Below are 18,624 nucleotides of genomic sequence, written 5' to 3'. Positions count from 1 at the left end.
CTTTGTCATTCTTTTGATTTTGGCCATTCTGTTGGTTGTGTAACAGTACACAAGTGCTTTAATTTCATTTTTCTACTGATAATGACACTGAGTATCATTTCATTTCTTGTTGGCTATCCATATATCATTTTTTCCTGTTGCTTATCTTTTTTTTTATTTGTTCTAATTCGTTATACATAACAGTAGAATGCACTTTGATACATTACACATAAATGGAGTATAATTTCTCATTCTTCTGATTGTACACGATGTAGAATCCCACCAGTTGTGTAGTCATATGTACATAGGGTACTAATGTGAAATTCATTCTACTATTTTCCCTACCCCTGTCCCCCCACTCCCCTCCCTTCACTTCCCTCTACCTAATCTAAAGTAACTATGTTCTCCCCCAACCCTGCCTTAATTGTGAATTAGCATCTGCATATCAGAGAAAACATTTGGCTTTGGTTTTTTGGGATTGGCTTCTTTTGAAAATGTGTTCCTATACATCAGTGATGAATTTACTGAAAAAGAAATTAGGAAAACTACCCCATTCACAATAACCTCAAAAAAAAATTACTGGGGAATCAAATGACTAAAGAGGTGAAAGACCTCTACAGTGAAAACTACAGAACACTAAAGAAAGAAATTGAAGAAGACCTTAGAAAATGGGAAGACCTCCCATTGCTCCTGGATAGGCAGAATTAATATTGTCAAAATGGCCATATTATCAAAACTGTTATACAGATTTGACACAATTCCTATTAAAATCCCAATGACATTCTTCATAGAATTAGAAAAAGCAATCATGAAATTCATTTGGAAAAATAAAAGACCCCAAATAGCTAAAGCAATCCATGTATCATTTTTCCATGAGATGGTTGTTCAGGTCTTGTTGGACTGTGTCTTCTGTCATCGAGCTATATCAGTACTTTTCTGGATGCAAGTCCTCTGTTAGGTATATATGTTTGCCTTTGAAACTTAATTTTAAATTGAGTTTGGTCAAGAAAATATCCAAATCATTTATGGTTTTATTTGAAAGATAAAAGCTATAATCTTATCCAAAGAAAATAAGAATACATTTTTTTGAGGGGGGGAGTTTATAATCAGGAAAGGGAGAGAAAAAAGAAAAGAGAAAGTTCAGAGAACAAATCAAGGAAATACTGGAGACAGAGTGAACTAAGATTGTAAAAGGAAGAAAATGATAAAGAAAAACAGAAAAAGTGGCAAAACCACAAAGAGGTAGTAATGAAAGGAAGAGCCTAAGGAATGGTGGAAGAGAACAAAAATTTAAAGTTATGGAGGAAAAAATAATAAAGAAAAAAGAATAAAAGGAAGACAAAAAATGCAAGAAGAAAATGCCACAGCTGTTCCTGTAGTTCCCACATCTCACCCACTGTCTCAGCTACTCTGTTATCTTATCTCTCCTTTGCCTACTTCTGTGTCCACCCTGCTTCCTGGAAGTCCCTCCTTTCCTTCCATATTTTAATTCTTCAATATTTCACTGCTCCACCTTCCAAACATACAACATATCTGGGTTGTATCCTTTCCATCTGTACTGTATAATAGCATAGCTCTGAAGTCAACTTGTTTGTATGTGAATCCTAGCTCTACCACTTGCTAGCTCTGTGACCTTGGACAGAACCGCACCATTAAGATACTAATTTCACTGTCTGTATGATGGGAGTGATAACCATGTCTGTCTCAAAATTATTTTTGGAGATCGATGTATCTATGTAAAGCTTTCATTGTGCTTGACACGTTGTACTTAGTTATTAAACATTATAATGCTATTTGTGTGTGTGTGTGTGTGTGTGTGTTGGGGGAAAGAGGTGTTTCCTGGTTTTCATGCCTTTCACTTTTTGCTCTCTGTTCATGTTCTTTTAATTTGGGCACATCTTACCAAACTAAAATACTTAAGTGGCAAAATACCACAAAGCGTCATGCTTCTGAAACTCCAAGATATAAACACAACTGTATTTGCTCATCTGGAATGTAAAGTTGGAAGTAATAATAATGCTTATTTACAAAGTGCATGAACTGTGAGCATTTTAACCTGGTACTGACAGACATTTAGTAGTAGAAAACTTGAAGGGTCCAGGACAGGGATTTCCTGGTTTCTGTAATGCTGAGATGTCAAACCAAACCACAGTTTGATAAATACAGCTGAGGCAGGTGAGAAGTTCTGAAATTTTATGTACATGGAGGACATGAACTCTGCCCCTTTCATGCCCATCACCTCTGCTACAATTCTCATTAAAAAAAAAAAAGCGAATTTGGAAGAAACCTCCTTCCTGATGTAAGACCCCTTCGGCACCATTTCTCATCTGCCTTCATCACAACATGATGAACAAAAGTTTATTTTTTAGTAATATTTTTCTTGGATTTTCCTCCAGTTGTTGCTAAGTTTTCTCTTAGTTTGAAGTAAAATTGTTTTTTTTTTCCTGAATTAATATAGGGAAAAGAATTTTCCTGTTTTACTTGTAGACTTTCAGCAATATGAAGTAATGTTATCGAATTGTTTTATCTCTGCCATGCAACATTTCCTAGTTCCTACTACTGTTCTTCAAAAAAACCCTGACATTTTTCTTTCTGGTTTGTCCAACTCTGGATACAGACTAATTTGTTAAGATGCTGCTTAAAATATGCCATGCACAATTGAACCCAGTTATCTAGGTGTGTTTCTTGTTCTGGTTGAGATCGCATTGTTCTATTAACCAGCCTAAAGTGGTGGCATCAGCTTTTAAGCCATTATAACACAAGGCTCATATATTATTTTGGAGTGAGCATATAATTATTGTCAAAACCAGGACACTTTTAAGGGTAGAAAGGGTTATGATTATTTGTCAACCTCAGGCCACAGACATAAACCAGAAATAGTATGGGTACATAGGGATGTGTGCTCACTGTATTTCTTAGTTTTATATTGCTATAAAAATACGAGGTTGGATATTTGTAAATCAGTGAGTTTATGTAGCTCACAGTTTTGGAGGTTCAAGAGGATGGCACCAACATCTGCTTGGCTCTGGTGAGGGCCCCCTTGGCTGTACTACATCATGGCAGATGGCATCATGGTGGGAGTCATTGTGAGAGGGAGATCTAATATGGGAGACTGGAAGCCAGAGAGTGATGGAGAGGGACTATTCTTGCTCTTTTATAGCAACCCTCTCTGGAGAACTAACCAAGGTTCCAGGAGAACTACCTTAATCCCTTTCAAGGGCAGCATCCCTGTTTCAGTCAGCTGTTTTTGCTACTGGGAACAAAAGACCTGACAAGAACAATTACAGGAGGAAAAGTTTATTTTGGGGCTCATGATTTCAGAGGTATCAGTCCATAGATGGTCACTTCATTCCTTGGGGCCAGAGATGAGGCCAGACCTCATAGTGGAGGAGTGTGGCAGAGGAAAGTGGCTCAGGATACCACACAAAGAAGGAGAGAGGCAGAGGCAGAGGTACAGGGAGAGGGAGAAGGAGAGGGAGAGGGAGACAGATTCCACTTGCCAGAAACAAAATACATACCCCAAAGGCATGCCCCCCAATGACCTATATCCTCCAGCCACACTCTACCCACCTTCAATTACCACCAAATGAATCCCTCTCAGGGTATTAATTCAATGATTGGATTAAGGCTTTTATAACCCAGTCATTTTACCTCTAAACTTTGTTGTATTGTCTCACACATGAACTTTTGGAGGCTACATCATGTCTAAACCATAACAATCACTAGTGATCTACTTATCTCCCACTAAGCCCCACCTCTTAAAGGACCCACCACCTCTTTACAGGCCACATTGGGGGCCAAGCTCACAATACACAAACCCTTGGAAGACAAACCATATCTAAATCATAGCAGTCACTTTAATTATATTAAGTTGAACTGAAGCCTGAGATTATAAAGCCTTTTCAAAAGAGTTTTTATGTTAATTGCTAATAGCCCTGGTGTTTCCCCTCTATCATGTACTTAAGTAGTTGATTTTTTTTCTAAATTTCATATTTATATTCATGTTTGTATAAAGTATAATTGAATTGATGTTTGTCCTGTGGAGATTATTTTAAAAATGTAGATTTTTATCTTTCGAATTAACTATTCTTCCCAGTCTACATCATCTGAAAATTTGATGAACAACGTTCTTCTCATTGTTGGTAGTTTAAAAGGTGCCTACCCCAGATCCTTTGTACCAGTCCACCTCACCCTCGTGGAGCTCTCAAGGTCTAAGGGGGAAATTGAAATAAACATCTTAGAAATCCTCTCTCAGTTATTTCTATTTTAATAGGAGAAAAGAAAGACTAAAAATTTTTAGAGCAGAAAGTATTGATATCTCATGATTATTTCTCAGGCAATTTGGCAAGAATTTTCTTTTGCAAACAGGTTTTGAACATCTTCCAGATATCAAATAATAGGCACTGAAAATAGAGTTACATCCAATACTTGTTGACTATGAAAGATACCAGCTGATAGATAGGTGCTGTAGGAAAGGCTGAAGTCAACCTGAGTGGGGAGAAAAAAGAGGAGGATCTTTTTTAAATGGGCATCTTCCTCCACTAAAATTGCCTGTATACAAATTTGACAGGTCAGTTAATAAAAAGATAGTTTTTATGTATTTCACAAGTCACTCATATTGCAAAGAAAAGTTCTCTTAGTCTTGGCTCTTGTCCTTGCCTCTTGTCAACAGGGTCTATGCATTTATTCTATTTTTTTTCACATAAATTTCAAGTTCACTAACCTTTGCACATGTGTTATCTTCTAGAACAGCAACTTCTAAATACTTATTATTGGAATTCTTTGAAGGAAATGTATCTTACACTGTAATCCAGTATGCATGTGTGTGTGTGTGTGTGTGCATGCGCGTCTCTCTCTCTCTCTCTCTCTCTCTCTCTCTCTCTCTCTCTCTCTCTCATACACACACACCAGAAATAAGTTTCTTGAGAAAGTACCTGCTACTTGCAATTTCCATTTACCTTTCTTTTCCTTTCTTGTGTCATTTAGTTCCTCTACATTCCATTGAAAAAGGGCATATTGAGACCAAATAAACTTATTTCTAACCTGGCTTGCACAGTTAGTTTGTAAAACTCTGTTCTGAAGTTGTTGTCCATTGACTCCTAAGTTATGTATAGATGCTTTATGGTGGTAATGATCAGTAGAAAACTAGACTTACTTGGGCATGAATCTAAAATAACGGTCAGGAACAGGACTCCATGATATTTTTGTTCTTAGGCATAAATTTTGGCTCACAGGACTAGCATAACAAACTGAATTGTTTTGGGTCTCCTATATGAGAACAGCAATTAATTCAGTCCTGGAACAATGAATAGCACACAGTCTTCAATCCAAGTATTTAAATTACATAACTGTTACTTGCATAAAATAGCCTGTGCTAGACTTTTTTAGAATATATTTTTAGTTGTCAATGTACCTTTATTTATTTATATGTGGTGCTCAGATTCGAACCCAGTGCCTCACACATGCTAGGCAGGTGCTCTACTTACTGAGCTACAACCCCAACCCCCTGGAATAGACTTTTTAAATTCAAATATTTAGTCCAGGAGTTATGATTGCCATGCTTAAATTGATATGAAGAAACAAGCCTATCTCTAGAAAGTTAATTTACCTGTATTAACAGTTTAATTGTTCATCTATTAGAAAATTATTGTTTTCTAAGTGGAGGGCTTGAGGCCATATAATTTCTTGGGTGTTTCTATCTTGCTTTTGTACCACTTCTACCATATTCATAAAGATGTTCAGATGGACTCTTTCTGATGTAATTTTGAGTACTTGTAGGAAATCGCAGCATCTCTCAGAATTTGAAGCCAGGAAAGGCTAAGACTATCATGTTATGTGTTTTAATTTCAGCAAATATACCTAGGCCTAATTTTTAAAGTTTTAATTCAACAAACATAGAGTGTTCTCTATAACATTATGAAGATGGAATTTGGAAACAGATTGATCAGGAGTAAGTCTAAAAATTTGAGATTTTAGGATTGAGCTCTAAAACATCTTGTTTCTCATTCCTCACTTATAAAACTAATGCTTACCTCAAGGGTTTGTAGAAGAATTAAATGAGATAGACACACACGTGAAAACCATGCTCCCTGAGATATAGGAGGTACTATGGAAATACATATTTTAATATAAGTACATATACATTAAGTATGTGTCTATGTATTTGTATGGATGTATAAATTCCTTTCTTTTGGATTTGATATCTGTGTAATGGAATTTTTTTAAAACATTTATTTTTTAGGTGTAGATGGACACAACACAATGCCTTTATTTGTATGTGTTGCTGAGGATCGAACCCGGGTCCCGCCCATGCTAGGCGAGCGGTAGAGCGCTCTATCGCTAAGCCACAATCCCAGCCCTATGTAATGGAATTTAGAAACTTGCATTTTGATTTCCGAGTCAGTGTGCTCATTATACTTTTTTTGATTATCAGTGTTAACATAGGACACTGAGAATGGGAAAGTTAATTGAAAAATTATACATTATAATTTTCTGGGAGCAAGTTCCATTTATGTCTAGTATAATGGTTTGATTAATGCTGAAACTTAAACCTTGATAACAATGTAAATTAGCCTTAATGCATTTGAATTTTATTTTTCTTCCCTATTCCAGATGAAGTAAAAGATAAAGTTTCATTTGTTCTTGAGTATTTACTCATTAATGTTTGAATCAGATAATTTTTCTCTTTGAGACTAATATTTTATAGCATTCTTATTGATGTTTTGGCATTTATATGGTAATATATATATATGTAACAAATTTCCCATAAAAACTACTAGTTTCTTTTTAATATTGTAGCTATTACACATGTATATATTTAACTTCATAGTATTTCTCTAGAAGTTGTGTTATGTGTATGACTGTGGTAGGATGAGAATTGAGACATAACTGTCTGGCCAGTATATTTTCCACTTTCCAAACTTGCTGAATACATTAACAAGTGCTTTAGTTAATACCTTAAGAATTCAATCTGCAATTGGCCAAACACTTCTATTATGGGAAAGAGGTGTTGGTAGTATATATAATAAGAATGGTGCTTTCTGAGGAGATCCTGCTATGCTAATCAAATCCAAGTTAAAATAGGTCAGAAGGATGCTGTCTGGGGATTTAGGGCCACTGGGTAGAAGCTGGTTTAGATTTGTTCTCAATGGCCTCAAGGTGTATATGTAGAATTATGAATGGTATTTATCATGAGCCAGAGTTTGCCTCATTGTGAAAACCTGTCTTCCAAATGGTACCTTTGACTAGCAGTGACACATTGAATTGGGTTCAGAGGCTCTCTGTTCTAATTGCAGCTCAATTCCTGACCAACTTTGTGGACTTAATTCTTAGTCTTCTGTAACATGGAGATAATCTGGTTAACTTTCAAGGGTGTTGTGAAGAGGAAATGATTTTAATTGTCACTATACAGTACTCTTTATAGTTTATAAAGTGCTTCATAGTAGTTGACGTATTCAGCAAACTAAGTGTGGCATTAATGTCTTCTTAAGATGTTGAATGTCCTCCAAAGGCCTACTTGTTGAAGGTTTGGTCCCCAGCCTGAGACATTATTGGGAGGTGGTGGAACCTTTAGGATGTGGGGCCTAGGGGAAGGAAGTTAGGTCATTGGAGTTCTAACCTTGGAGGGGATATTGGAACCCCTGACCCTTTCCTCCTGCTCTCTTCTCAGCTGCCATAAGGTGACAGCTTTGCTCCACCACATGTTCTTCTCTGTGATGTTCTGCCACAACTCAGATCCAAAGTGACAGGGCCAAGTGACCATGGTCTGAGACCTCTGAAACTGTGAGCCAAAATTAACCTTTTACCTTATTAATTGGTAATCCCAAGTGTTTTTCAGAAACACCTGTAATGGAAAGCCAAGGCAACTAGGCAGTCACTTGTGAGGGCATTTCCAGTATCCTGTATGTGGTTCAACTTGTTCATATGTATTCTTTATTTCACTCTAGAGATTCTATCAGGAAAGACCTAGGCAGCTCACTCTTTGAGTTTTTGCCTCTTTATTTCCAGGTTGGATTTTATCTGAGGGCCCTTCAAGTGCTAGCATTTTAGTATTCTACAAGCCTGTAACTATGAAAGACCATTTATCTTCCTCTTCAGTAGTAAAATAGCTGACTATTGGCTAGAGAAAGTTATATTGCAGTTTTCATGGTTGCCAATCGTGTTGTGATTAATTTTAATGTTTGCTAACACATGCAATAAATTCTCCTTGGCCTTTGTAGCATTCTAAAGCATATTTTCCTCTTTAGTTACCTTCCCTTAGGCAAGGGAAGTAGATGTTTGGTCTGAAATTTCTATTTTTAATAGAAAAACACATGCCTTTTTGACACTTCTAAACATAAAGAGTTTTATATAAGCATCGTATTTTAGGATGCATTTCTTGGAGAAGCTGAAAATCAAAAACAGAGTTACCACTATGAATTTGGCTAATGAATGCATACCACTCCCATGAACAACTCTGAATTCTAATTGCTAGTAGGAAGTGGTCTCTTGTCTGCCTGTTCCTTACCCTAGGGAGAATTTTCTTACCACTTTCCATTTTATCACTGGGAGAGTCCCAGCTTGCCCTTTGTCCCAGAAATCATTGTCATCATGGATCTTTGCTGCAAAAAAAAGAGAAGTCCTAGAGCCTTTCCATTCCCAGCTTCCTCCACGTGGAGGTAATAAAACCCTTGGCAACCATGTTCCTTGTAATCAGCATGAGGTAATTTTACAAGCTACCATGAAAGAGCCATTTGTTGAATGTCTGCCTTATGACAGCCATTTGCTGATGGTTTAATATGCGTTGCCTCATTTAAATCTTAAGACATCTTTAGGAGGGTGGAGAAGCGAAAAAGCAAGTTTTTTTTCCCACCATGCCCAGAGGAACTTGCTGGCCTGACCCAGCCTTACGTGTAATAGCCTAGAATGGAGTGCTAAAGTCAGTTTCCAGGTTGGGGCAGAAACGACCTCAGATTCAAGTGTTTTAGGAAGTGCTTTTTAGCTACAAAGCAAAATGTTTCAACACTGTTTAGATGAAGTGGAGTGTAGATGGTGCCCTGCAGGTAGGTGTACATGGCATCAAGTGGAAAGGCTAGTTCTTTGACTCACAGCCAAGTTCCTGCTCTGCACCCTGTGAAGGGCTTTCATATCTCTTCTCTAACCCTGGCATTTGAAATCAGGCTGAAGTAAAATTTCTGGGTGGCTTAGTTTCCTTTCATGGCTGTTAAAAGAAAAAAAAAGTACCCATTCTAAGCCATTGTTCTTACACTATTGCCAGACCTAACATGTCATGTCTTGTTGCATTACTAAGTATCCCGAACTGTATTTCTGCAAGATTGTTGGCCTAAGGTCTGAAGGTTAAACTTTTAACATATTCGACTCAAATTCCTTCCTTTTTTATTTGCACTTTTGGTACTTATTATGAGGCAAACCTCTCTTTTAAAAAAAAAAAAATTCTTGCGTCTTCAAATGTTAAAGAGGTTGTTACCTAATTAAAAAGGTGACACTGAGATGATTTCTAATGGAGAAGCCCCTAAAAGCACTTTCTCAGCATATATACACCTCTAATTTTAGAGAAGGAGCAGACCAAGGAATACGAGACAGCTAGTTTTAGAAGCAGGGTGAGGAAGATGGAGAGATTGTTGGATCTGATACAGCTGAATTCCCTCATGCAGGAGAAAAGTGGGCTTGTCAAAGGCTGTGACTGAACTGGTGTTAGGGATTGTATCTGCAAAGTTTAAATGATATTACAAGGTCATGGGGAGGTAATGCTCATTGCCATTCTATTTGAGAGACTTCGAGGACTTCATACAAAACACTCTGTGGCATCGTATGTCCCAGGATCGAACACCTTGTCATTAATTGGGCACTCTTGGTGCAGGTTCAGGTGTACTCCAGGAAATCCACTTTTGCTGAGAGCTCAGTAAGGATTTAGTCATCTTTTCATCTTAGTGAGGCTATTACTGGAAGAATGAGGCAATGTTAATAATAATACTTTACATTTATAATAGGGCTTCAGAGTTCGCAGAGAACTTTCACACAGATTATCCTTTTGTGCATCTCAGCAGCCCTGTGAATTAGGTGTGGCAGGTATTATTAATACTTTTATTATGCAGCAAATTTAGAATTAAGACAAAATATGTGACCATCCCAAGACATGTAGATTTTTTTATTTAAAAAAAATGTGTTCTAAAGGAGGCAGAGAGAGAAAATTAAACCCACATGTACCCCACCACCACCAGGAGAAGTCTTTTTGCAGAAGACTGTCTCGCCCTATGTTTCCCATCTATCAGCCCAGACAGTCCTGTGGTCTTAGTTCCCACACAGAAGCAGATTGGTTATTTACTGTAGTGTAAAATCAGGTGTTACCTATGGGGAGACTGTTGAGGGGGACCATAAATCCAAGGCCCTAAAATGGAAAGGGATTTCGCAATCTGAGGCTTTACATTTGGCCAACTTCACTTTCCTCAGCCCCACCTCTGCTTTTTGACTTAGAGATATCATGGGCACAATATTCAACTATGGTTTCCTATCTTGATATTTGGGAGCAGTATTAGGACTATAATCTTGGTGTTGTTATGTATTTGTTCTGTTTTGCTTTATGCTTCCATCATATCCCATTGTCTCTGAGGTGTCCATACCATGTTCATTCAAGGTATTCAGAAACTTGGGAAATGGATGACTATAATGATCAGCTGTGATTGTTTCTGTTTTCTGTGTAGCTTTGACTGTCAAAATACCTACCATAAATAAGTATTAATTGTGTTGGGTCAGATAAGACACTGATCTCATACTATCCACTAAGACTAGGTCCCCCATCACAATTAAAAATGCTAAGTAGGGGCTGGGGTTATGGCTCAGCAGTAGAGTGGTCGCCTCCCATGTGCAAGGCCCTGGGTTCGATCCTCAGCACCACATAAAAATAAATAAATAAAAAAGTATAATAATTATATTGGTTTTATTTCTTTACAAATCACACTGGCTATAATATTTTTTAAAAACTTAAACTAATGAAGAAGGGTTTATTTTAGCTAAGTATAATTATTTGAAAAGGATGTTATAGGAGAAATCTAATAGCTAGAGGGTGGGTTATATGACTTTTGAACGTTCTTTTGACTTAGAAATTCCAAGACCCCAAAACTAGGCAATGAAGGAAGTCTAAGAAATGCCAGCAGCCTTAGTTACAGTGTTTTGTTTGTTGGTTTGTCATAGACTGCCTTTTCAAGGTGTGCCCTATGAATCGATATTCTGCCCAGAAGCAGTATTGGAAAGCCAAGCAAGCCAAACAGGGGAACCACACAGAGGCCGCCTTGCTCAAGAAACTACAGGTAAGGGCCAGGCTGCATGTGTCTTGCTCAGGCTGGACTAGAGCAGCAATAACAAAAGATGTATTCACAGCTTTCTAGCTTTGTGATTTCACCCAATACACAGAGATTTCAGATACACATTGAAAAGTGTAGGGCAGTTTTAAGTTATAGGGTGTGACCACTTGTTTTCTGGTAATACAAGCTGCCATTTTTTTTAGGGTGTGCCAGACTAATTCAAAGCTTCACATTAAACTGAAAACCAGTTCAGAATCTCTGTAGGAATATTAAGTTCAGGTATATTTTACTTGACTTAGTATGTAATTTGTAAATTGGCAAAACAATTTAAAGATCATTGTTTCTGGTTTTGCTGAGTTTAAATTTCATAGAACATAGAAAATAAAATTCCTACTATTTTCAGAATTAAAAACTATACTTTGAGACTTTTGTAATTGACCTTCTATCCTGGTTGGTATTTCTAGAAATATTCATTCTTAAAGCAATTTTATAAGACCAAAATGTTTTCCTGAAATTTCCAACATAAAAGTAACCCAAGACATTTTTGGCTACATTTCAGCATGAGTTGAGAAGTTATCACATTATATTACAATCACTTGTTTAATTATTGCTCTCTTTCTCTCCCTGTCCCCAAACTCTAAGCAACCAGCCAATTGTATTTCTGGTTATATACTTTTTACTAAAAAAATCATTTCTTTGTTAATTATTTTACTCTGTTGACTCTGTTTCCACACTGAATATTTGATAATCATTTTTATAGCATGCTGCAGAACTGGAACAAAAACAAAATGAATCAGAGAATAAGAAACTGTTGGGAGAAATTGTGAAATACAGTAATGTTATACAAGTAAGTCTCTACTTTTTCTTAAAAGAGGCGGATATTTTATGGGCAATTATCCAAATTATTCATTTGGGTTGGAATGCCAAATGAAAATCTGGAAATATAACAGTTTGTTCTTCAGTGAGAATTACAAATGTTGTGATGTATTCAGTTAGTAATCAGTGCACGATTCTGTACATCTAAAAATAATCCTGGGATAGGTGCATAGCTCAGTGGCACAGTGGTTATAGAGTTTGCCTACTTTTAGTGAGGCCCTCGGCTCAATCCCCAACACTATCAAGGGGGAAAAAAAGAATAAGTCTGATGTATGCACATAAAGAAGTGATTGTATCTAGGTGTATGTATAAAAAGGAATAAGGTAGGGACTGGGGCTATATCTCAGTGGTAGATTCCTTGCCTAGCATGTGTAAGGCACTGGGTTTGATCCTCAGCACCACATATAAATAAATAAATAAATAAAATAAAGGTACAAAAATACAATAACATAATTATAATAAAAAAGGGAATAGAGTTTCTTTTCCTGAGGAAAGGATTTCTAAAGGCCTGTAAGAAGTAGTCCTTTAGATTCATGGGGTTACTGTTTGACATCAGGGTCTTTATATTTATCTTTTATAGAGAAAGGAAAAATTTTGAATTGTACTTTTAGATGGAAATCCTCTTTGAATGTTATTAGAAGATTTTCTACTTCAATTAATATGCACACTCTGATTTATCTCAGCTGCATTCCTTTCCTGTGCTTCATTTGGATCTTTTTAGCTTTTTAAATAAATGCCCCACCTTGTTCCAAAAAAGAGTGTAAGACATTTTCCAAAATACATAACACATAACAAGATAAAAGGCAAATAGTTAAGGCAGTTGGGTTAAAGGGAAAATAATGACTGCATGAGCAAGCTGAAGTTAGGGTGAGACTTGCTTATGAAAACCATGTGGTAAAGTCTGATAAACTTTGTCCTGAAGCCTTTTTTGCTGCCTGCTTATCCATAAGGGAAGCTTCCTATACTATAGCATTAGCATTGGAGGCCCATAACATACAGCCAAACAGAGGTCCAGACTGGAAACCATTCCCAGAAATAAGAGCAAGGAAGTATTTCTCCTATGAGTGCTCATAAAGAGGATACTGTTTTATTTAGTAAACAATATCCTTAACAACTTCCTTATAGCAAATACCACAATGAGGGAGTACTTCATAAACCTGTTTTTAAAAGTAACATCCCCCTGATATTTTGCTTTTGGACAATGGCAAAAAAACAGAGTACAGGGCAAAGCAATTCTCTGAGGAGACAAGATGAGAGAACCTGGGTCTGCAGCTTCCTGCATGTATGACTAAATCTGATGAAAGATAACATGATACTCTTGGCATGGGTAGACTGATGTCCCTTGGGCAATCCTCCATAAATAGTTTCTCTGCACAGATTTTTGATTGGTGTTAAGTCTAGCAAGTACTTAAGTGTTCCTTGTCAAGTACTTGAAGTGAAAATGTTTGCCTGCTCGGTTAGGGGCTGAACCATGGCTTTAATGCGGTGGAACCCAGAAGAAGAATGCGGTTGGCCCACGAGGGTTTCCAATAACCAAGGGTATAATAGAGAGCTTTTCAAAGATCTGGTTATTTTTTTTTTTTTCAATTGAAGACCTTTCTTTTATTTTGAGATCACTCCCTTTTTATATTGTAGGCACTAAAATGACTGTTGTTTTTCAAAACAATTGTAATAATAGATGGGAAACCTATTTTGTTTTGGTTTTCCTATTATTACATTTTTGGAAATGTTTTCTTCATGGAATCCAAAATATCTGAGAATGGAGCCTCTACACTCCTGTGAGAAGAGGCTGGTTCTGTGGAGTTGCAGAGCCTGTTTAAGATGCGCAGCCCTCCTCACTGAGGAAGAGTTAGGCTGTCCCTGGGCCGGGGTGATACCGAGTAGCTTGAAACATTGTTCCAGTGTCTTAGTTTTTCTTTAGTATATTCTTTTTCTTTTTTGTAGCTATGCAGGCTTTGAGAAAGGATATGGTTTCGGGGACCTCCAGATCTCCTTTGGAAAACCTGGATTTATTCTATTATTTACGCTAGATGAAAAAATAAACATTCAGAGTGTCTTCTGGTTTATGTTGCGCACATACTCACCTCATTATGAAGCAGATTGGGGGTGGAGGTGGGGAGGAGACAAAGAAGATCGACTTGGAAAGATGGTCGTGGAGTCTGAAAACAGGTCCTTTGTTTAGCTTCTGCCTCAAGTCATGTTATATGGGTATATGATATATGTATAATGCACAAATACAATTAAAGGGGAGACAAAGGGATAAAGGTGGTAACTGCTTGTCTTTCCCCTACAGCTACTGCATATAAAAAGCAACAAATATTTAACTGTCAACAAGAGATTACCAGCTTTACTGGAGAAGAATGCCATGCGTGTGTCCTTGGATGCTGCAGGAAATGAAGGGTCTTGGTTTTATATTCATCCCTTCTGGAAGCTGAGAAGTGAGGGTGACAATGTATGTAAATATAAAATTAAGGGGGAAACAGTGAGTTCATAGATGAAGCAGTTCTTAATAAGGGACAAAGGGACAAACTCTAAAAGACACAAAGAAAGGATAATTTTCAACCAACATATTTTCGTGTTAGTGTCTTACTAGGCTAAATGCATGTATTTATAGTACAGACTGTGCTCAGAAGTCATAAAGTCAGAATTCAAATTAATTTAAAATCACCTTCCAGTTAGAGTTTGCATGAAAGAACATAAGCAACCTTAATGTTACTGGGTAGTTTTCAGAGTATATTCTCTTGCCTGTTTGCAGGAGGGAACATGGTTGCAGTAAAAAAAACTGTGTTTAAGATACAGAGTCTGCCCTTTGAACCAATAGAGTAACAACACCATGAGTCACAGCAATAATGTATTGGCTCCATAGCAGCTTCTTACAGTCGTGTTATAGTAGATGTGGGATATATGAGGAGCTGTAGGTTTACCACCTACTTACTGATGACAGCTATGTTTATAATTAGTTGTGGACTATGTACATATTGTTACATAAATTATAGTAATTGCCAAAATATTTTCTGCTCTTTTATAGAGAAAAATTACATGAAATGATTCATTAGGATCAATAGTTTGATTTTTTTGTGCATGTAATATATAAAATATTGTGAGAGTTTCTCACACTTGGGAGATGCTTAATAAATGCTGATTGACAGTGAACACCAAATAACTTTCATAAATAGAACGCCCTACCCATGTTGGGCCAGGTGGTTTTGTGGAGATTTTCAAAAATTTGACAATATGAATTCAAAGCAATATAAAATGTAATTATGCAAAGAGTTTTCTCCATCAATATGTTGTTTACATTTTTAATGTGTTTTGGGTATTTCTAGACTTAGAAATGTCTGCCTTTTATTGTGAATCTACTTTTCTAGCGAATTTTAAAGTATGATTTCAATTCCACAGGATGCAACTTCATGATTTATTTGGGTTAATAAGTTATCTGGTGATATCTTCCTTAGGTAAGGTTTGGGAGAAGCATGGCATGCAGGAATGGAATGCACTTTGAACCTTGTGTTGGATTCCTTAAAAAATAAGTTGTATTCTTTTTCTTTTGGCATCAAGCAGTGTACTCTGAGCATGATACATTTTAATTTTAGTAGTTAATTACAATCAACTCTCAATTATTCAGGGGCTGATGACAGGTTTGTGAAAGACCCATGCTTTTGATACCATTTCTTGTCCTGCTTGTCCGCCTGGCACCCACTACCTGCTCCCACCACTGAGTAATGTCCCTGTCTATAGGTGTTCCATGAAAATTAAACATCAAAACAAACAAAAGCTGAGCTCAAACTCTGAAAGAATGTGGTAAAATGATTGGATAAATTTGAGCCTTTAGGTGATGCATGGATTATATTAATTCACTGTTTATTCATTCTCTGTATTTCTTTACCTGCTTCCAAATCACTTTACAGAGTCAATAGAGAGTTGAATGTAATGAACTATTTCAAATAATTAGTTGTACTAGAAAAACAAAACAAAACCTACCACTCAAAATGCTCCATTTTGGTGAAAATGGACAATGTAATTGTTAAGTGCAATATAAAAGTGTCCTTATCTCGATGTGCTCCCTATAGCATGGCTGAAACAACCTTCCACTTTGCTTTTTGCTGAAATAGCTCACTGTTTTTGCTCACCACTGTATAGCTTTTGTGTATGATTAAGGTTGCTGTGAAAACCTAAGCACACCCACAGCCCTATATTGGTCACATAAATAGTTGTACTGTAACCCTTATTTTCTTTCTTTGGAAGAGGTAGTGTTTTTCTAAAATATAACCTTACTGTTTTGTTGAAGGCGATTGCAAATTCTGTCATTTCTATTACTCCTGATTTTTTTTTCTCTAAAAGCCTATTAAGATGAAGAAATTGCAATGTTTAGAGGACTTTAAAATTATAATTTACTATTTAGCAATTAGTTAAGTATTAATTTAGGCTGTGTGTGTCTAACAAGATGTTCTTCGACACAACCAAATGCAAGAATGAAGTGATGATAGTCAGGGGAGAAAGGTGCTCATATCCTCAAAAATCAGTGGTCCCTCCACTTACGTGTACCTTTGTAATACATGTTTAAGGATGTGGGAAGGATGGTTTTGACACATGGATCCAACTTTCACTGTATAGAAAGCCCTTGCTTGCTGTCAAACGGTTAAAAAGTCATTGAGGACAACTATGAACAGAGAACATAAATATTTCATTTTTATTTATTGTCTCCTGATTGAATAGTTAATTTTTCATTTTCAATTTTGATGTAGGAAGACTGGGGTTCTTCACTTTATTGGTAGATAGTGAAACTGTGAAAAGGCTAGATATTCTTTAAATGGAAAGAAAATTTCAATTCTTGGGGAAAGAGACTCTTTCCATCTATCAAGTAGATTTTGCTGTTTTAAAAAGTTACATACCTTGAATTTCTAGCAGAGGTGGAACTAGAACTCTGGTGTTTTGATTCCTGTTGTGATATTCTTTTCACCATACCAGGTGCCACTTCAGAAGGAGAGTGACTGCAAATGGCATTATATTGCTCTTTATTTTCAGCAAAATCCCAGCTTGATCTTACATGGCTGTTATATAGAATCCACAGAAGTGCTTTCGGAATTACAATGTTTAAAAAAAGATGTTCATGCTGTAGAGGGAATATGATGGCTAATCCTAGGATGTGGCCTAAAATGACTTCACTCTCAAGTTCTGTACTAAATATGCAATTCCCCAGAAAGTTTCTGGCCCCTTCAGTGGATCAGGCCCCAAGTGGCACTCTTCTGCTAATGTTACCATGTTCCATATTTGCCAAGTTTTCTAATTAGGTGTGAATTTCCTGAGAATAGGGACTATTTCTTACATATCTGTGTTCTTCCTGGCACCTCTTACTATTCTTTTTTATTTCACATGATTGGCATTTTGTTGATTTCATTTGCAAGTGTTATTCAGCTATTCAAGGTAACCATTGTCAACAAGACTGAGGGCCTGGAAGTTAGTGAATTAATGTTAGATTATAATTTTCAGTACTGTGTTCATAACCCTTGGAAACTGATTCATAGACATTAAGAAACATTTTGGCTGTATGACTGGTGTCTTAAAAATATAGAAGACTTGGGGCTGGGGTTGTGGCTCAGTGATAGAGTATTTGCCTCACATGCGTGGGGCCCTGGGTTCAATCCGCAGCACATATGCATAAATAAAATAAAGGTATTGTGTCCATCTACAACTAAAAATTAAAAAAAAAATATGGAAGACTTTATGGTGGTGTTTTGAAGTAAATATAACATATGAATTGACCCAAAGCTTATAGATGAATATGGTAAAATCGTAAGACTCAGAGCAATGTACAATATAGATGTAACCCAAAATATTGAGTTGTCAGAACATAGCTCAAATATATCATAATGTTTAGCAACTTACTGGCTCATATTTACATGGGACGGATGAGAATGAAATAGTAATAAAACCTGTTTTTTTTTTTTTAAATTGGATGCTCAGATGTAGCACTGGTAAAATGTGGAATCAAGCACCCAGTAATTTTTAGTGTGGATGAGTACTTGGGCCTCTGTGTGGCTCTATGACCTGAAGCTGCCTTTGTGTCATGGGAAGGAGCTTCAATATCGTGTGTGTGTGTGTGTGTGTGTGTGTGTGTGTGTTTAGGAGAGGAGAGTAGTGGAAATATGCTTAGGAATATTGATTTTTATATATTTTTGTTTCTGATTTAATTTTTAAGAGGTATCATTTCATGATTAAATAGTAGAAAATCATATAAGACTGTGAAGAATCACTCTTACCCTTTCTCCCATCTGTCCACTCCCTTACCCCCCCCTCCAAAAGATACCATGATATGTGCCTTGCTCTTCCCCTTCATATCTGCACTTAATACTATTTCATGATGATTTCTCCTTATCTCTGTATGAAGAGTTTCTATGATGAGTCTTTGAGAGTCACAACTTCTGACTTACTATGGACTTGAAAGGTAGGATAATGAATAGAGGCCAAT

General features: G+C 36.7%; 1 protein-coding gene across 4 annotated transcripts in view; it reads left to right on the top strand.

Moving 5' to 3' along the window:
• Nucleotides 1-18,624, top strand: part of Itpr2 (inositol 1,4,5-trisphosphate receptor type 2) — a 518,501-nt gene that overhangs the window by 81,812 nt on the left and 418,065 nt on the right. The window contains exons 3-5 of one of the 4 annotated variants that reach the window (XM_046435433.2): nucleotides 11,170-11,285; nucleotides 12,040-12,126; nucleotides 14,449-14,607. The exons of 2 other annotated variants lie outside the window; for them this stretch is intronic. In XM_046435433.2, the coding sequence (XP_046291389.1) occupies nucleotides 11,170-11,285; nucleotides 12,040-12,126; nucleotides 14,449-14,607 (362 nt within the window). Of the gene's footprint in view, nucleotides 1-11,169; nucleotides 11,286-12,039; nucleotides 12,127-14,448; nucleotides 14,608-15,554; nucleotides 15,611-18,624 lie in introns of those variants that run through there. One more of the 4 variants, XM_058576368.1, reaches the window with a different exon arrangement.

This window comes from Marmota monax, unplaced genomic scaffold (genome assembly GCF_021218885.2).
Source record: "Marmota monax isolate L192 unplaced genomic scaffold, Marmota_monax_Labrador192_F-V1.1 WCK01_AAM20220418_F8-fsc00012, whole genome shotgun sequence".
In the NCBI taxonomy this organism is placed as follows: domain Eukaryota; kingdom Metazoa; phylum Chordata; class Mammalia; order Rodentia; family Sciuridae; genus Marmota; species Marmota monax.
Note: the sequence above shows the minus strand (reverse complement) of the source record. Positions and strands in the feature narration are given on the sequence as shown.